The 15,671-nt window shown below is 31.9% G+C and overlaps 1 protein-coding gene across 2 annotated transcripts in view; it reads right to left on the reverse strand.

Annotated features, from left to right (window-relative positions):
• The window catches only part of LOC142333958 (tripartite motif-containing protein 3-like), a 92,390-nt gene that overhangs the window by 52,843 nt on the left and 23,876 nt on the right, over positions 1–15,671 (reverse strand). The window contains exons 3-4 of one of the 2 annotated variants that reach the window (XM_075381602.1): positions 6,824–6,947; positions 3,168–3,427 (exon numbers count right to left, since the gene is read on the reverse strand). In XM_075381602.1, the coding sequence (XP_075237717.1) occupies positions 3,168–3,427; positions 6,824–6,947 (384 nt within the window). The remainder of the gene's footprint in view (positions 1–3,167; positions 3,428–6,823; positions 6,948–15,671) is intronic. The other variant, XM_075381603.1, reaches the window with a different exon arrangement.

A 15,671-nucleotide genomic window follows, 5' to 3' on the forward strand; every position in this document is an offset into this window, starting at 1 on the left:
CAGTTCATATGAGTTTTTTATCGGTGGAGTTATACTTCTTTTCTGAGACTTCAATGTTATCTCACCACAGATGCAGCAAAAATTGTTTGGATGATTAATGCAACTGCGAGGCATTGTTAATACATTACAATAACTAATATTGTTTAAAAAGAAACACTTTATAAACACACTAGTTTAATAAACATACTCTACTGAACAACATATACCTGCAAATATTAAAGCCAGCTATAAAACTGAATGTTACACGCACGAGAACTGGGACTTGAATGAGAATTAAAATATTTCTCTAATCTGCATGACAGTTTGTAAGTAAATATAATGAGAGAAATAACTAATGAGTGGATGACATGTTTATAGCAAGATGAAAATGGGAAGAATGGGTCACATTCTTGTTCATTTTAATTAGTGTGTAAATAATACACATGGTGACTAATATCTAAAAAATCAATGTAACAAAACAATTAAGGGACTGTAATAAAATACGTTCACAAAATGCTATGTTTATGGAGCTCATGCATGATACTACCTGAAAATAAGAAGGGTAATTACAAAAAACTAAGCCTGATAGAAGAATTCTGATTTCATATTTGAAATCAGCAAGGTAAATAATATAAGAATCAGTTAATCATTCTCATTTAACAAAATCATTGTTGATCAGTGTTATTAGTTTTTAATTTTTTCCCCAAGTACTCATAAACGACTGTTCTGCTTCTTTTATATGATGATTTGCATAAAACTTTTTTTTTTAATTTTATGTCCAAGTTGTGAATTGCTTCCTCTTTTTCCTTTTGCAGAAACAAACAAGATTAAAAATACAATGTAAATTTGAAAATAAATAAAAATATAATTAATGTCCTTTGCTACAATGTTTTGAAATGTACTGAAATAAAAAAATGAACTGTATGTCTCAAACCATAGTAATATCCCTATAAGATTCTTGAATAAATTCTACTCATAAGCGAAAAAAGGTTTTGAAAAAGATAGGACGGATGCTAACTTAAACAATGGGAAGTTGAGATTTGAGAAGCCAGGTCATTCACCTCCATCCAACCCACTGGGTTGGTCTAGTGGTAAATACATCTCCCCAAATCAGCTGATTTGGAAGTCAAGAGTTCCAGTGTTCAAGCCCTAGTAAAGACGATTTCTTTGATACGGATTTGAATACTAGATCATGGATACTGGTGTTCTTGGTGGTCGGGTTTAAATTAACCACACATCTCAGGAATGGTCGAACTGAGACTGTACAAGACTACACTTCATTTACACTCATTCATATCATCCTCATTCATCCTCTGAAATAATACCTTACAGTGGTTCCAGAGGCTAAACAGAAAAAGAAAATGGCTATTGTCACTGCACCAAAATTCTACCCACGTCTCTACTAATTTTTTCACTCATTATATCTTCACAAATATGAATTTTGCTTGAAAATTTATAAAGATATTTTTGCAAGTATATACTTTCGGAAAATGTAAAAAATAATCAATTTTTTGATCCAATAAGGTAGAAACCCCCTAAATTAAAAAAATATTATTGTTGTCTACACATGCAGTCAAATAAACATAAGCTCACTCTACTAAAACAAACCATTTGTATTAGCACATTACCTTAAAGGAGATAGAACAAAGTGGATATAATAATTTTATTAACATTATTACAGGTTAAAGGAAAACAACTCATTTCAATACAATTAAATTAAGTAACTACAACATAAAACTATATTATTACGAACTGACTGTCAAGTTTTCCCTACATACAGATTTGAATATTTTTTAACCTGTGGGAAATTTTGGTTTTGTAGTTAGAAAAAATCAGCAAATATAATTATTATTTAACTAATTTTTGTGTCCATATTGACAATAATAAAACAATAAGGTCCATAAAACAAGAACAAGATTTATATTTTAGTGTCTGTGAAAAAATAATATCACTCTGCCAGCCATAAAAAATTTCATGCGAGACTTCCAAATTCTCCAAGACACATTTCATGGGATTTGATGTCAAGAATAAAAAATCGCATCATATCTTCTTCAAATCCAAATGACCTGAACCGTCTCAATCTGTTGATTGAAAACTCAAACGATTTTGTAAATCAAGGCAAAACTTCATCGAGAAATAAAACTCCCATCGATGCTAAAGAACAGAAGAACAACAATTCCTCTGATGTGTTCTAAACATCTAATAATAAACTTTTTTTTTATTCTGTTTTAACTGTTTTCTTATTAATTGAAAAATTGATTTTTTCCACCCAAACAATACTTTAAGATAATAAAAACATTACGATTCATACAACTTCCACCTTAAATTTAGAAAACCACCTGTCAGGTATCGTTTGACGTATATATATTTATTTAAAGTAGATTCCTAGTAACTAATTAAAACCATAGCTTAGGAAAAAAATTATCAGGGTACATTAAAGATTCCAAAAATCATCAATTAAAACAGAAAAATAGGTCCTCTTGTTATACTAAAATGGCAATAACTATTTATTGCTTATTCATTAATTTCACGATATATAAAAAATGATATTTTTTTAATTTAAACTATTCAAGACCCCTGTAATAATACTACCCATGATATTTTGCAATTTATTTCTGTAATCTAGAAATAAATAAATTATAAAATATGATTACACTTCAAAAACTATCTACAAATTTTTTTGTAAAATTTAAAACTAGATGGTGATTTCAATTATTAAACATTATCATGAATAAATAATGAATGAAAAGTACACATAAGAAAATAGGTAAATAGATAAATGAAAAAAGTAAAAAATAATAAATATTAATTGACAAACAGTCTTAAACGTCACATTTATATTATTAAATATTATTTTTCATTTTTATAAAAACTAATAATATATCGATTAATACCTACTATTATTTAATTTTTCTTCTTTTTTAATTTATTTATTAAATTTATCTTCTTATATATACTTACTCCTCAGTGCCTAAGCTACTCATAACGCTTTGGCAACTGAAACAACTAGTTTTAATAACAAAAAACTTTGTTGTGAAATTTATTTATACAAAAAAAGAAGAAAATAACAATATATAAAATACATCAACACTTTTTGGCCAAAAGTACAATTAATGTAAGAAAAAGCTGAAAATTAATAAATATTAAAAAAATTGAAAGAAACATATAAAAAAAAGAAAGTACCTTACCTGGTTAAGATGAATAGAACACTTGGGTACAACTTCCCGACGTTGTCTAGCCATTAAATCTAATAACTGATTAACAAGAAACGACGGTGGAAGTGCAGGTACACCACCGCGTGGTATCGTGATACTTTCTCGACATATCGGACACCTAAAACTACCTGTATCACGTGTCTGTGATGCCGCTATACGTGATAAGCAATGAAGACAAACTGTGTGTGAACACGGCAACAATTTAGGTGTGTGTTCACCGCCATCATACATACCTAATAAAAACAGGGAAAAAATTAATTACTTTACATTAAACAACATAACAGCATTTCTTTATAAAGTAATACTGTAATGACTGTACCGAAGTGTTCAATATTTCTAATATTCTCAGTTATAATTTTACATTTTATGTGAAATAGGAGGCCTGGCTGTAATCTGTAGCCATCTCGGCAGACAGTTCAGCTTTTTGCACAACCCCTAGATAGGAAACAAAAAGAATCGTTAAATGATTCCAAACAGAAGGTTCTAACCCTACTGAATCTTATTAAAGAAATACTGCCTTCCGATGCCTCAAAAGTGCCAGCATGATGCTAAAGACGAAACCAGAATGGTGGCAGACTTGATTTCCACGGTACTTAACTGAGAAAAGTGCAATAAAAGGAATAAAGAATAAGTAAATAAAAGGAGAGGATCAACTTACAAAAGCTTACCCCGTTCAGGGTGTTAATAACCAAGAAGCATATCTCTGGTCATTCTTTTGTTTAATTAAATATCCTACATAAATTGTTACTTGTTCGCTTTTAAATCTTTTACAAGACACATATGCGATGATAAAATCACAAAAAAAAAAAAATTTATCTGACAGCTGAATAATTTTTGTCAATGAACAGAAATATTCTAAATTAAACATATCATTAAAGGTTTTTTTTTTTATTTTCAACTTTCATTTTTATTTAGGTGATTTGATTTATATTTTTTAACATGTCTGAGAAACAAAACACACACTACAGCATTATCAGTTTAACAATGTCATAAATAAAATTCATTATTAACTTTGATTACATAGGCTTTTTTATTATTTTTTTATGATCCCATAGGATCACTTTAGTTAGTCAACTATCCAAGTCTCTTTAATGGGACTGCTTGGGCCTTGCAGTACTCCTGTACTTTTTCATAAGTTCCAATCTTTGTTCTATTTCTAGTGCTGAAAATGTTTGTGTTGTGATTTTTTTCTTGGGAGTGTGAAGCGAATATTTTCATTTATGACTTTCTTGTTTAATTTTATATCGTCTTTGGTATCTTCTGGTGTAACGCCAATTTCCTTCAGATCCTCTCTTATTTCTCTCATCCAACTGCACCCTCTCTTTGTGTTTTTCAAGCAGAGATTGTACTGTACCGGTCATTTCAGAAGTTTTTAATCTTGCATCCTCATGACACGTCCAATGAATTCTAGTCTCCTCTTACACATGTTGTCAGCGATGGGTTCTAACTCTTTGTAGGGCTCCTCCACTGCCCATAATTATTAATAAATCAATACATTTAAATTTAAAAAAAGTTAAAAAATATATATGCATATGAAGTTGGATTCGAACCAATGTACCTTCCCCTTGTAAGATCCAAATATTTCATTAATTAAAATTTTATTTGGCTAAAACTCTGGAAACAATGAAAATAAATACTACTTTATGATATATCATTGAAAAGCTCTCAACTAGGGCTTATTGCTGCAGTTAAGAAAACATCCATAATCCAAATGTTTCAATATTGAAACCCCTCTTTATTTAAAAGCCTGACTATATTCACATTTTTGGTCCTGTCGATTGCAATAAAAAGGGAAGGTGCACAACTAAATGCAACAACATTCCTACATACAAAATTTCAATGATCTACGGCTAATCGTTTTGGAGCTATGTAAGATACACAAGTATATAAGTACATTCATATACACATACAGACGTCACACCGAAACTAGTCAAAGTGAATTCAGGGATGGTCAAAATGGATATTTCCACTGAAATCTGAAAACCAACATTTTTCACGACTATAATACTCCTTTACTTTGTAAGGAGTAAAAATGATAAACTGCAACAAAAAGTTAAAAATGTTTATCTCCACTTTTAATTTGTTGAAATTTTTAAAGTTGACAGTTCAGGACAGAATTACATTTTACTTTCCATACCAGAAATAATAAACAAAAATAAACCTGTTTTACATACAATAACAGATTCGAACAATATTTATACTATTTCACACAAATTTTATTTTTTTACAGCATTTCTTTCCAGAGCATCATCAAAAAATATTTATAGTTTTATATAACATGAGAAAAGAAAACCATATACCGTTCCTAATGGATTTCTCTATTTCTAAAAACCTAGTTGAAATCTTTCAACGACATGCTGAATAAAAACACAGATGACATTATGTTATTGCATCGTGGTGATGCAAGCCAATAGCACCAACTATTAGCATATGCAAATAAAATACATCCCAAACAGCTGAATGTGAACCCGATAAAAAAATAAATTTTGCTGACCTCCCGATCATTGAAAAAAACAAAAAAACATTTTAAATATGTACAATAAACAAAAAATATCACACAAATTTCACGGATCAAATCATTCGACCTTACATTAACCATCACCTTTAAGTATGATCCACAGACTACTCGGCATGTCCGTTTCAATCGACCGTACAGAACTACACACCACAAAATACCTACCACAATTGAAGTAATTTAATGGCCGATGCCCAAACTAATTAAGTAAAATTAAAAATAAATTAAAGAAAAAACACAAAAAAAAAATTAAATCTGGATTCAATATGGCTACAGAACAATGAAGATAAAGTAGATTATAAGACACAGAATAAAGTCATAGAGTAATCACAATGCCCTCGGATTACATTAATTGAACCATTCTCATCGCATAATATTCTATAGCAATCAAACAGGATGCAATTTTTTTTAAATATATGATGAACGTAAAACCATCCATAATAACATAAAGTCAACATTTCCAAATTAAGTTATGTATTATAAATCTACCAATATTGATAACAATGTTGATATTAAACACAAGACAAAAAACACTCAAATACAAATAGAGCATAAAACTATATACTAAATGAACAGATACGAATAAATTGCATTCTTAATACATATGTCCGCTTAATTTAAAAACAAAAAACATTGGCTGTAACATCACCTAATGCCAGTGCGAAAAGAGTATTATCGGTCACAGAGGATGCTCACAAAGACAAATATTTTCAAGAAAAGCTTTTACACAATTTGGTTTGGTCTGCGAATCAAAATTTTAAAAAGTTTTAAATCTCATATCAAATAATATTATTCATGTCACGTACATAATTCTTCCTCAAGAGTTTTGGGGCCTATGGATTGTTAATCTCCGGTAGCACCTCCTAACAATGTGAATCATATTTTATTTATAAAGTCAAAAATAAGTAAGTTTGACCTCTTACGATGAAGAGATACATTTTCTCAATATTAAGCTTTACGGCAGAAAAACTAATAAAAATCTGCAACAGACAACTTGAAAATCATTGTACATTAAAGAATTCTCAAATAAAAAGTCTCTTTGGAACTAAAAATCTGATTTCCCTAATAATGCGAATGAGAATAACACACAGAACCGATAATATAACTGGCTTACATAAACAAGTTCCACACGTCAAGAAGCTTTCATTGAAGTCTTCATAATTAATTGAAACGGTTTCTACTAATGTCGAACTCATACTCACAATACTGCTAACATTGCTACTTCTTGGCGTTCCTTGCTGTAACACACATAGAAAATAATATAATAAGGTATTAAACACATAATAAATCCATATTTATTTCTGAGCAGAGTAATATTTGACTACAAGCTATCGTAATTCTACAGAGTACAATACATTGAATCGGGGTACGAACAGATAACATGCAGACGATTAAGTAGAAATCAGCTTACTTAATTAGATATAAAAATTATAACACCAAAATTCAGATGTAAATGTTAAAGTTCAGTAAGAATAAGGGCAATCAGGTTTTTGGCAAAGAAAAAGTCACGAATAAGATATTCTTTGATTTATCACAGATAACAAAAAAACATAAGAAATACAAACATGTGAAATATTCATACAGTGTGCAAGAATAACTGTGCATCTAAAAAAAACGCATCTGGATCTCAACCAATAAAATATAATTTAACCTGTTTTTTGATTTAGTAAGCAGTGAAACTAACATTCGAATTAGCGTGTAAACACCATTTTTTCGTTTCGTTTTACCACCCGGTCTACGAACACCGTAAACAGAATTTCGAAAAACAGTTTTCCACGGCTTTTCCAGCACATAGGAGTCGTTTTCATCCGCTCCCGCTGTTTGATCTCTACTGAATCCGTGTTTCATACGGTTTTATAAAACGTCGAAGAAACACAGCGGAATCGCATTTAAATAAGCCGAAGCACCCTCGAAAAGCGTTCGATCGGATTCAGCTGTTTTCAGCACGTTAAAAATCGCTGCACCCGTCGTGCCTTTCTTCGTGCCCAAACGATCGTGTAAAATGTGCGGACACGGTCTACCGTGACGTTTGCAATGCCAACAACAAGCTCGCGTCCCTTCAGTCGGTCGCAGTGGTTTTTGGGCGCATCCCGAGCGTTCAACTTGAATCGATGTACGACCGCGTTTAAATTCAGCCGCCCAATTTTTTTTACCTTCCTGACTCCATAGGGGAAGACAACCGCCTTGCGACGATCCCGGTCGCCTGCGTTGATTTTTACAAATATATATTTTATATCGTAAAAGAGAGAATAGGCGATGGAAAATATTAGAAAATTAAAGTATAAATATCTAATGTCAAATTTATTTTTAAAAAAATTTCCAGGTGGACGTTGGCTAACTGATCTATATATTTCTGCACCTGTGTATGACTCATGAATTTAGCGCGCATATTCGTTGCATCGTAGAACGGGGATGTACCAGCTCGCAGTGTTGAACTAACTGGCAGCCTTGGCGTACGCGTCAAGTATTTAATAATTCAACTTTATTATTTTTTATTGCTTCAACTTTATCGGTCACCGTTTAATATTTCAACTTTATTATTATTTTTTTTTTATTATTAAATTTTCTCATCTACATGAAATCTCTTCTAAAATTACTGTACTCTAAATATAAATATTTTTAGTTGTACCCCTGTACTATGTCGGCGGTTAAAAAAAAACAAAAACAAACGATACAAGATCCAGACCGTATGTTAAGTTTTTATATCATATTTTGATTACATTTAAAAATATTGTAATGGCAGTTTTAATTGTCGTAATTCTTTTTCTCGCCGCTCGGCTGACTATTGTAGACAAGACATGATATGTAATAGTACGGTTACACAACGTATTCATCTATTCAATCCGTTACATTAATACTACTCAATATATTCAACGTGTTATTATTAAACTAAAATGCAATTACGACAAATAAGATTACAAAAATTCAATCGAAAATGTTTCTTTACAAAATGTATTCGATCAATAAATAATGCATAAACTTAATACATATTCGCAAATAAAAAGCGCAATATAGGCCTTTGAAAGAATTTTAGATTTCTGCCCGCCATGGTGAATCATAATAAAGCCACCATAGTCAATAGCGCAACTAGAAAAGGCTCGCGAAGGAGTGATTCTAGAAGAGAGTAATTGACCAAGTTGCTGAGATTGGTTATCAGCATTAAAACGAAAACATTTTAAGCATTTCCTAACTATAGAACGAATAGCTATTTTTGCATTCACAATCCAAAATCTTTGACGAAGAGAACTGTGAGTTAATCGGAGTCCAGCATGTAAAAGACGTAAATGTTCACTGTGGATGATTAACCTTGTTATGTTTGCACGAGGATGTAGTATTAATCGATGTTTTTTATCGAAAGAAATTAGAATGTTCCAGTCTACCTCCTACACGAAGTAAACCTTTACAGTCTAAAAATGGATCTGGCGAACAGAGTTTATTTGAAGATCATTAATTTCAGATTGATGAATGAAAAATTCAAGAGTGAATTCTAATTCATTTGAAGACAATGCATCAAATTTTCTATCGTTAGTAGATTTACGCTTAATATTTCGAATGAATCTAAAACAATAAGTAAAGACACGAATTAGTTTAGACAGCGATAAGTGTTTCTCCGTATACAGTAATATTAGAGGTCAAAAGAGATACTTGAACAGTTTGACGTTTTTCAACAAGGCGTTGAGGATCAACGTTTGTTTCAGTAGAATTAAAGTGATAATTAGTCGGCCAACAGAAAGAATCTTGCAAAGCCAGCTTGGACAGTGCCACCATAATACAAAATTAATTAATTTTTCCGGAAGAAATTCCCGAGAGAGTATATCGGCAGGATTCGAAGGCGATTCAATATGATGCCACTTGACATTAAGTCAAGTCAACTGTTGAATTTCTGAAACTCGATCGGCTACAAACACATATAAATGAATTTCATTGATTCTTTCATTTAAGGCTAATGTAAAACTTAAGTAAACATAAAAGCAAACGAGCACAGAGTTCAAGTCTTGGAAGAGTCATTTGTTTTAAAGGGGCAACTCGTGATTTGGAACACAATAAATTCCATGAAACTTTATCATTACAGTAAGTAATTGTAACATACATACAACAACCGAAACCGTTAAGAAATGCATCTGCAAATGCTACTATCAGCGTTTAACTTTACACATCTGTCAACATTTATACAACTAACTAAACTTAATCGATCGTATAAAATTTGCCACTGCGATAGTAAAGTATCATTCCAATTCCACTTGACTAGCCAAAGGCTTTGCATAAAAATATAATGGCTCCAATAAGACCTAATGGATCATAGATACCAGAAATAATTGATAAAATATGTCTTTTAGTGAATATTTTAACTTCCCTTTGATCGACTTCATACATAAGTTAATTTATCTAAGTAATTATTCCATAATATACCTAAAGTATGTATGTTTTCATTTTTATTTAATGATATAGGTGTATTTAATAATACAGTATCATCAGTGGAGAAAACAATATTTTGACAGTTGGAGAACCACTTATGAAGGGGAAAGCCATACTGTTTTAATAAGTTTCTTACGTCAGTTTTTACTGCTTAATTTCATGTACACTATCAGCTCCTGTAATAAGGTCATCGACATAAAAATCATTTAATATGGCTCTGCAAGCATTAGGAAATCGATCGTTATTATCATCGGCATTTTGAACTAAACAACGAGTAGCTAAAAATGAGGCGCTAGTTGTACCGTAAGTTACTGTTCTTAAGGCATAATGCTTTAAGTCTTGTTCAGGGTTTTCACGACACAACATTCTTTGTAAATTACTGTTCTTTTGAGTAACTAGAATTTGTCTGTACATTTTTGTGATATCAGATGTCATAACATAATTATGGACTCTAAATCTTAAAATTCTTGTCGGACCGTAGGTCCTATCATTAGTGTATCGTTTAGAGATAGACCGTTGCTGGATTTGGCTGAGCCGTCAAATACAACTCTTAGCTTGTTTCCTTGAAAACAGCGTGATGAGGTAGATAAAAAACGTCTGAGTCGGGTATCAATAAATCCTTTGAATTAAGTTCAGACATATGACCTACGTCTATATATTCATTAATAAAATTAGAGTATCCCTTCTTAAAACTAGGGTCTTGAATAAGCTTACGTTCTAAAGACAAAAATCTATTTTTGGCGTTATTAAGAGAATCGCCAAGTTTGATGTTATCTGATTTACGAGGTAACGTAACTATAAATCTACCATCCTTATTTCTATGAAATTTCTTTCACATATCGAGTTATCATGAGAGGTTTGTTTGACTAAAATAGGTTCTTCTACCTCCCAGAATTTTTCTATCTGCGTTGAAAGAAGTTTATTGTCATTACGAATGAAAAAGGAAGAAACGGAATTGTTGCGTGTAACATTTAAAAGAAGGTTTCCAGCTAATATATATCCTAGTCTTGTTTCTTGTATCGAGGGAAAATGCTGGTTACGTAGAAATTTATTCGGCAGAATAAGGTTTAGGAAGTACTGTGCACCTAAAAGGACATCAATATTTGAAGAAATGTTAAAGTTTGGGTCCGCAAGAAATAAGTTTTCAGGTAAATTAAGATAAGATGAATAAAATGATTCAGCAGGAAGATTGTCAGTTAGGTTCGGTAATACAGCACAAACAATGTCTAACGCCAAGTTTTCATAGCGAGAGTATAGTTTAACTGTGACACTGTAATTTGATTGATATAATGAGTTATTAATTCCAGAAATTGGAAGATTATTTTTTGTTAAAGTTAGCCCAAGTTTACGAGCAAATTCCATTGTGCAGAAATCGGCTTGACTGCCTGAATCGAGCAACACTCTACACGTCTGATAATTTCCATGTTTGTCCACAGTATTGCACACAGCAGTAGACAATAAAACATTTTTGTTTGTTTGTAATTTTAACGCACGATAAGTATTATTTTCACGCTTAGAGCTAGATTTATTAATTTCCTCTGTATGGATTAAGGAATGATGCTTTTTGAAACGTATTTTACATACGTGCTTATTCATACGATTATTTACAAAGTGACCTGTTCGAAAACAATTAAAGCAACACTTATTCTGGACTAAAAATTCCTTGCGTTCATCTACTGTTAAATCAAGAAATCTTTTACATGTATATAAATAATGATCGGATTTACACATAGTACATTGAATAATTTCTAACTAAATTTCTTCTGTAAATTTTATTTTTATCGTTATATTTTCCTCGACCTTTAAAGGGTTTGTTAAATACTTGTTTGTTAAAAGAGTGAGTGTTATTTGATCGCGAATTATACTCACGTTTAGCTGCAACATTTTCAAGTATTTGTCTTCTATTATTAAGAAACTCAACAAAGTTTTTGAAATTAGGAAAGTTTTCATTAGAAAGTCTTTCCTTTCAATTTTTGCAAGTATTTTTGTCTAATTTTGATGCTAGTAATCGCATAACAATGAGCTCATTAGGATTTACAGGTAAATTCATTGCCTCCAATGAACTTATACAAGAATTAATTTTATTAATAAAATGATCTAAATTATCTGCAGATTCCTTTTCGATAAAACCAATTTTTAAAATATTTTGAATAAGATGAACAGAGATTATGTATTTATTATCATATCTTTTTTTAAAGAGATTTAAGGCGACTGAATAATTTTCCCTTGTAATCGGTAAGTCTTTGATGATATTAAGGGCCTCATCCCTTAAAGATGACTGTAAGCAGTGTAATTTTTGAATATCGAAAAGGTCATTTCTAGAATGAATTAAGTCATTAAATGTATTAAAGTAATGCAGCCAGTCAAGTAAATTTCCACTAAAACATGGCAATTTAATCGGCTGTAAGAATTGCATTCGATTATTAATCGGTTTCATATCGGCAGGATCTGATTTATCATAAGGTTTTATAGACATTTTATCTAACAAAGATTTTAATTTACATTCTATGTTACATAGATTATCTTCAGTTTGTATTCTGTCTTCAGCTGTATCCTCATCAACAGCTTCCAACTGAGACTGAATGTCATCATATTTAACTTGTAATTCTAACCAATTTCTTAATTTTATTTGTAAAGAATATATTTCATTTTTTGTGGGGTTAAAATTATCAGCAAAGGTATTGATTCGTGTGATCGATGCCTTAATTATACCACGTTTTTTAAAAAGTTCCTTGCTATTAGTCTGCAAAGTCTTACTGTTGAGTGTCTCCTAGTCAGTCATTTTGAATTTAATTATATTTACGTATATATTAATAATAAGAAATTAAACATAATAATAAGAATAGTAAAATTAGTTAATAAAATGAACAACGGGTTACGCATATGATGAATGTTGATTCTCGTAGATTGTCGTATACTCGGCGAACTAAGATAACACATGAAAACACTATCCGGTTCAATTTGGAAATTTCCGACACATCGATTCCACTGTTGCTTACATCTTTATAGTTAAATTTCACTGCGTATAATGTTTGTACGCATTACAGTTTTTGGAGTAGCTTGTATAACTATACGAATGAATGTCTATACGAATTAAGTCAATTTTGAAACTTACAATTTAAAATTAAATACGTCGCTGAAGTTCAATATCCGGATTGGAGGACCAATAAATATGTTGATTATTTGAAGTTCAAATGATTATAGACGAATATGTATTAAGTTTATACATTATTTTATTTATCCAATACATTTTGTAAAGAAACATTTTCGATTGAATTTTGGTAATCTTATTTGTCGTAATTGCATTTTAGTTTAATAATAACACATTGAATATATTGAGTAGTATTAATGTAACGGATTGAATAGATGAATACGTTGTGTAACCGTACTATTACATATCACCTCTTGTCTAATATTGAGTCAGCTGAGCGGCGAGAAAAAGAATTACGACAAATAAAATTACCAAAATTCAATCGAAAATGTTTCTTTGCAAAATGTATTCGATCAATAAATAATGCGTAAACTTAATATATCAACACCGTATCAAACAGAACGATTGGAAAAATACGGTGCGATTGAAAAGAATGAAACGATTGCGTGTGTAATTTGTAACGAAAAGGGCACTTCACGTACATACAATGTAAAAAGACATTTTGGAAAGTCGCATTCAAATCTCGGCTTCTCGACAGACGAAGAAAGAAGAAAATATTTTTTTACAAAAGAAAAAACAAAATCATTCAGAAACTAGCGTTTTAAAAAACTTTCCAAAAAAATAACTTTACGCTGCTAGTTTTCAAGTAGCCCGTTTCATCTCTCGCCACAGGAAACCTCTTTCACAAGGACAGTTTATATCGATGTAAAAAACAAACGTTTATAGAATGCAGTGTTACTTTGTAAGCAAATTTTCTAGAAAACGGCTTGATTATACAGCGTACATATGAGTTACCAAGAAGTAGAAATTACTCGATCTTTAATCGTAATAGAAACACGTATTGCGAAGTAATACGAAACTAAATGTTTACGAAGTAAATACATAACTTAAAGTACGCAGAAATATATTCAACTGTTTTAGACGAGAGTAATGATGTAAACGGCTCGATATAAATCGGACAATACAATTAAAGAAGAGCTAATGAAACTAATAAGGTCGAAAGGAAAGCGTATCGGTCTTGATTTTTTAAAGAATTTTATAATGCGTTTAAAGAAATGAATATCGACCTGCAGAAAATAGTTTCTGTAACAACAGACGGTGGGTCCGCGTATTTGCGTGAAAAATTGTTTTCCTCGATGAATTTTTTAAAATCCACCGACAGAAATAAACGGAAACGAATTAACTGAAAAATGCGCTAAACTAACGAATACGGAATACGAACCTAATATTAAAAAACTATCTGAAAATAAGTAACAGCAGATTTCACATTAAATATACTTTTACTAACTTTCATAAATATACACGTCCCTGGAACTTTGTTTATTAACAAAGGATATTAATCTGTAATCTATAAAGCACGCGTGTGCTTTTCTTTACTCCTAGATCTTTCAAATACTCAGTGCAGAGGCGCCACTAGGCATGGCGTCATCTGGTGCGATAATTCATGACATCACCCCGTTCGTATTAATTTTTTGACGTCGACTTCATTTTTGCTATGCACTTGTAAAAGTAAAATCGTAAACGTTTCTAGAGAATTTTAAAAGTGAAAACCAAAAAAGTCAACCGTCAACAAATTTTCGGCGATTCCAAACTATCGGTACCCTTTTTACCACACCCTTCCCTCCCTTTGTCAGAGGCAAGTGACGCCACGACTTAGCGACCCACCGAACAAAATCTGGCCCGCTTCTCACGTTCTAAACCCGCAATACCCGATTACATATCTCGGTTATCAGGATGGCACCGATGCAAATGCCTCGAAAGAAATTTTTTCCCGTCAACAAACTAAAGATATTTTTCAAACTCCCCTAAACCGATAACCGATAAAAATTTACAACAGAATATTCCAAAAATTGTTAGCAACATCGCAATTTTGACCTACCGTATCGAAGCATCCAAGATTATCTATGAATCAACCCACCGATATACCAATTGTCAAATGCACCCAAACGGGTCTCTAGCCCCCAGACTACAATTCTGCACTAAACACCCTATGTAATGCTTTCATCCAGATTCAAACCTATAATCTCCAGCTCCCTGACCACCTCTGCACGCCTAAACTCATATCTTCAGCAGACGTGCAGCGCATAATATGCATCACCCGATACTAAGCGTTGAGGACACTGACCCGAGTCGGCGAGTCAAATCGAGCCAGCCCGTCCCGAAATGAAAAGTCACATGCCGGTTCGGGGAGATCCATGTGGCGACTCCTAACGCCCTTACGTCTGGATAGAGACCGTGCGTATACCGCCCATCTACCGTCTCATCCGACCCGTCCTACCAAATACCAAAACCTTCTTCCTCCTGTATTTCATAAGCGCCTAGGTCGATGAAAAGTTGCTGTTTGGCAACCGCATTACGCAAGTAGCGGCGGACGCCGTCTCAGTGATACACAAAC

This window comes from Lycorma delicatula, chromosome 13, assembly GCF_047948215.1.
Source record: "Lycorma delicatula isolate Av1 chromosome 13, ASM4794821v1, whole genome shotgun sequence".
Taxonomy (NCBI): domain Eukaryota; kingdom Metazoa; phylum Arthropoda; class Insecta; order Hemiptera; family Fulgoridae; genus Lycorma; species Lycorma delicatula.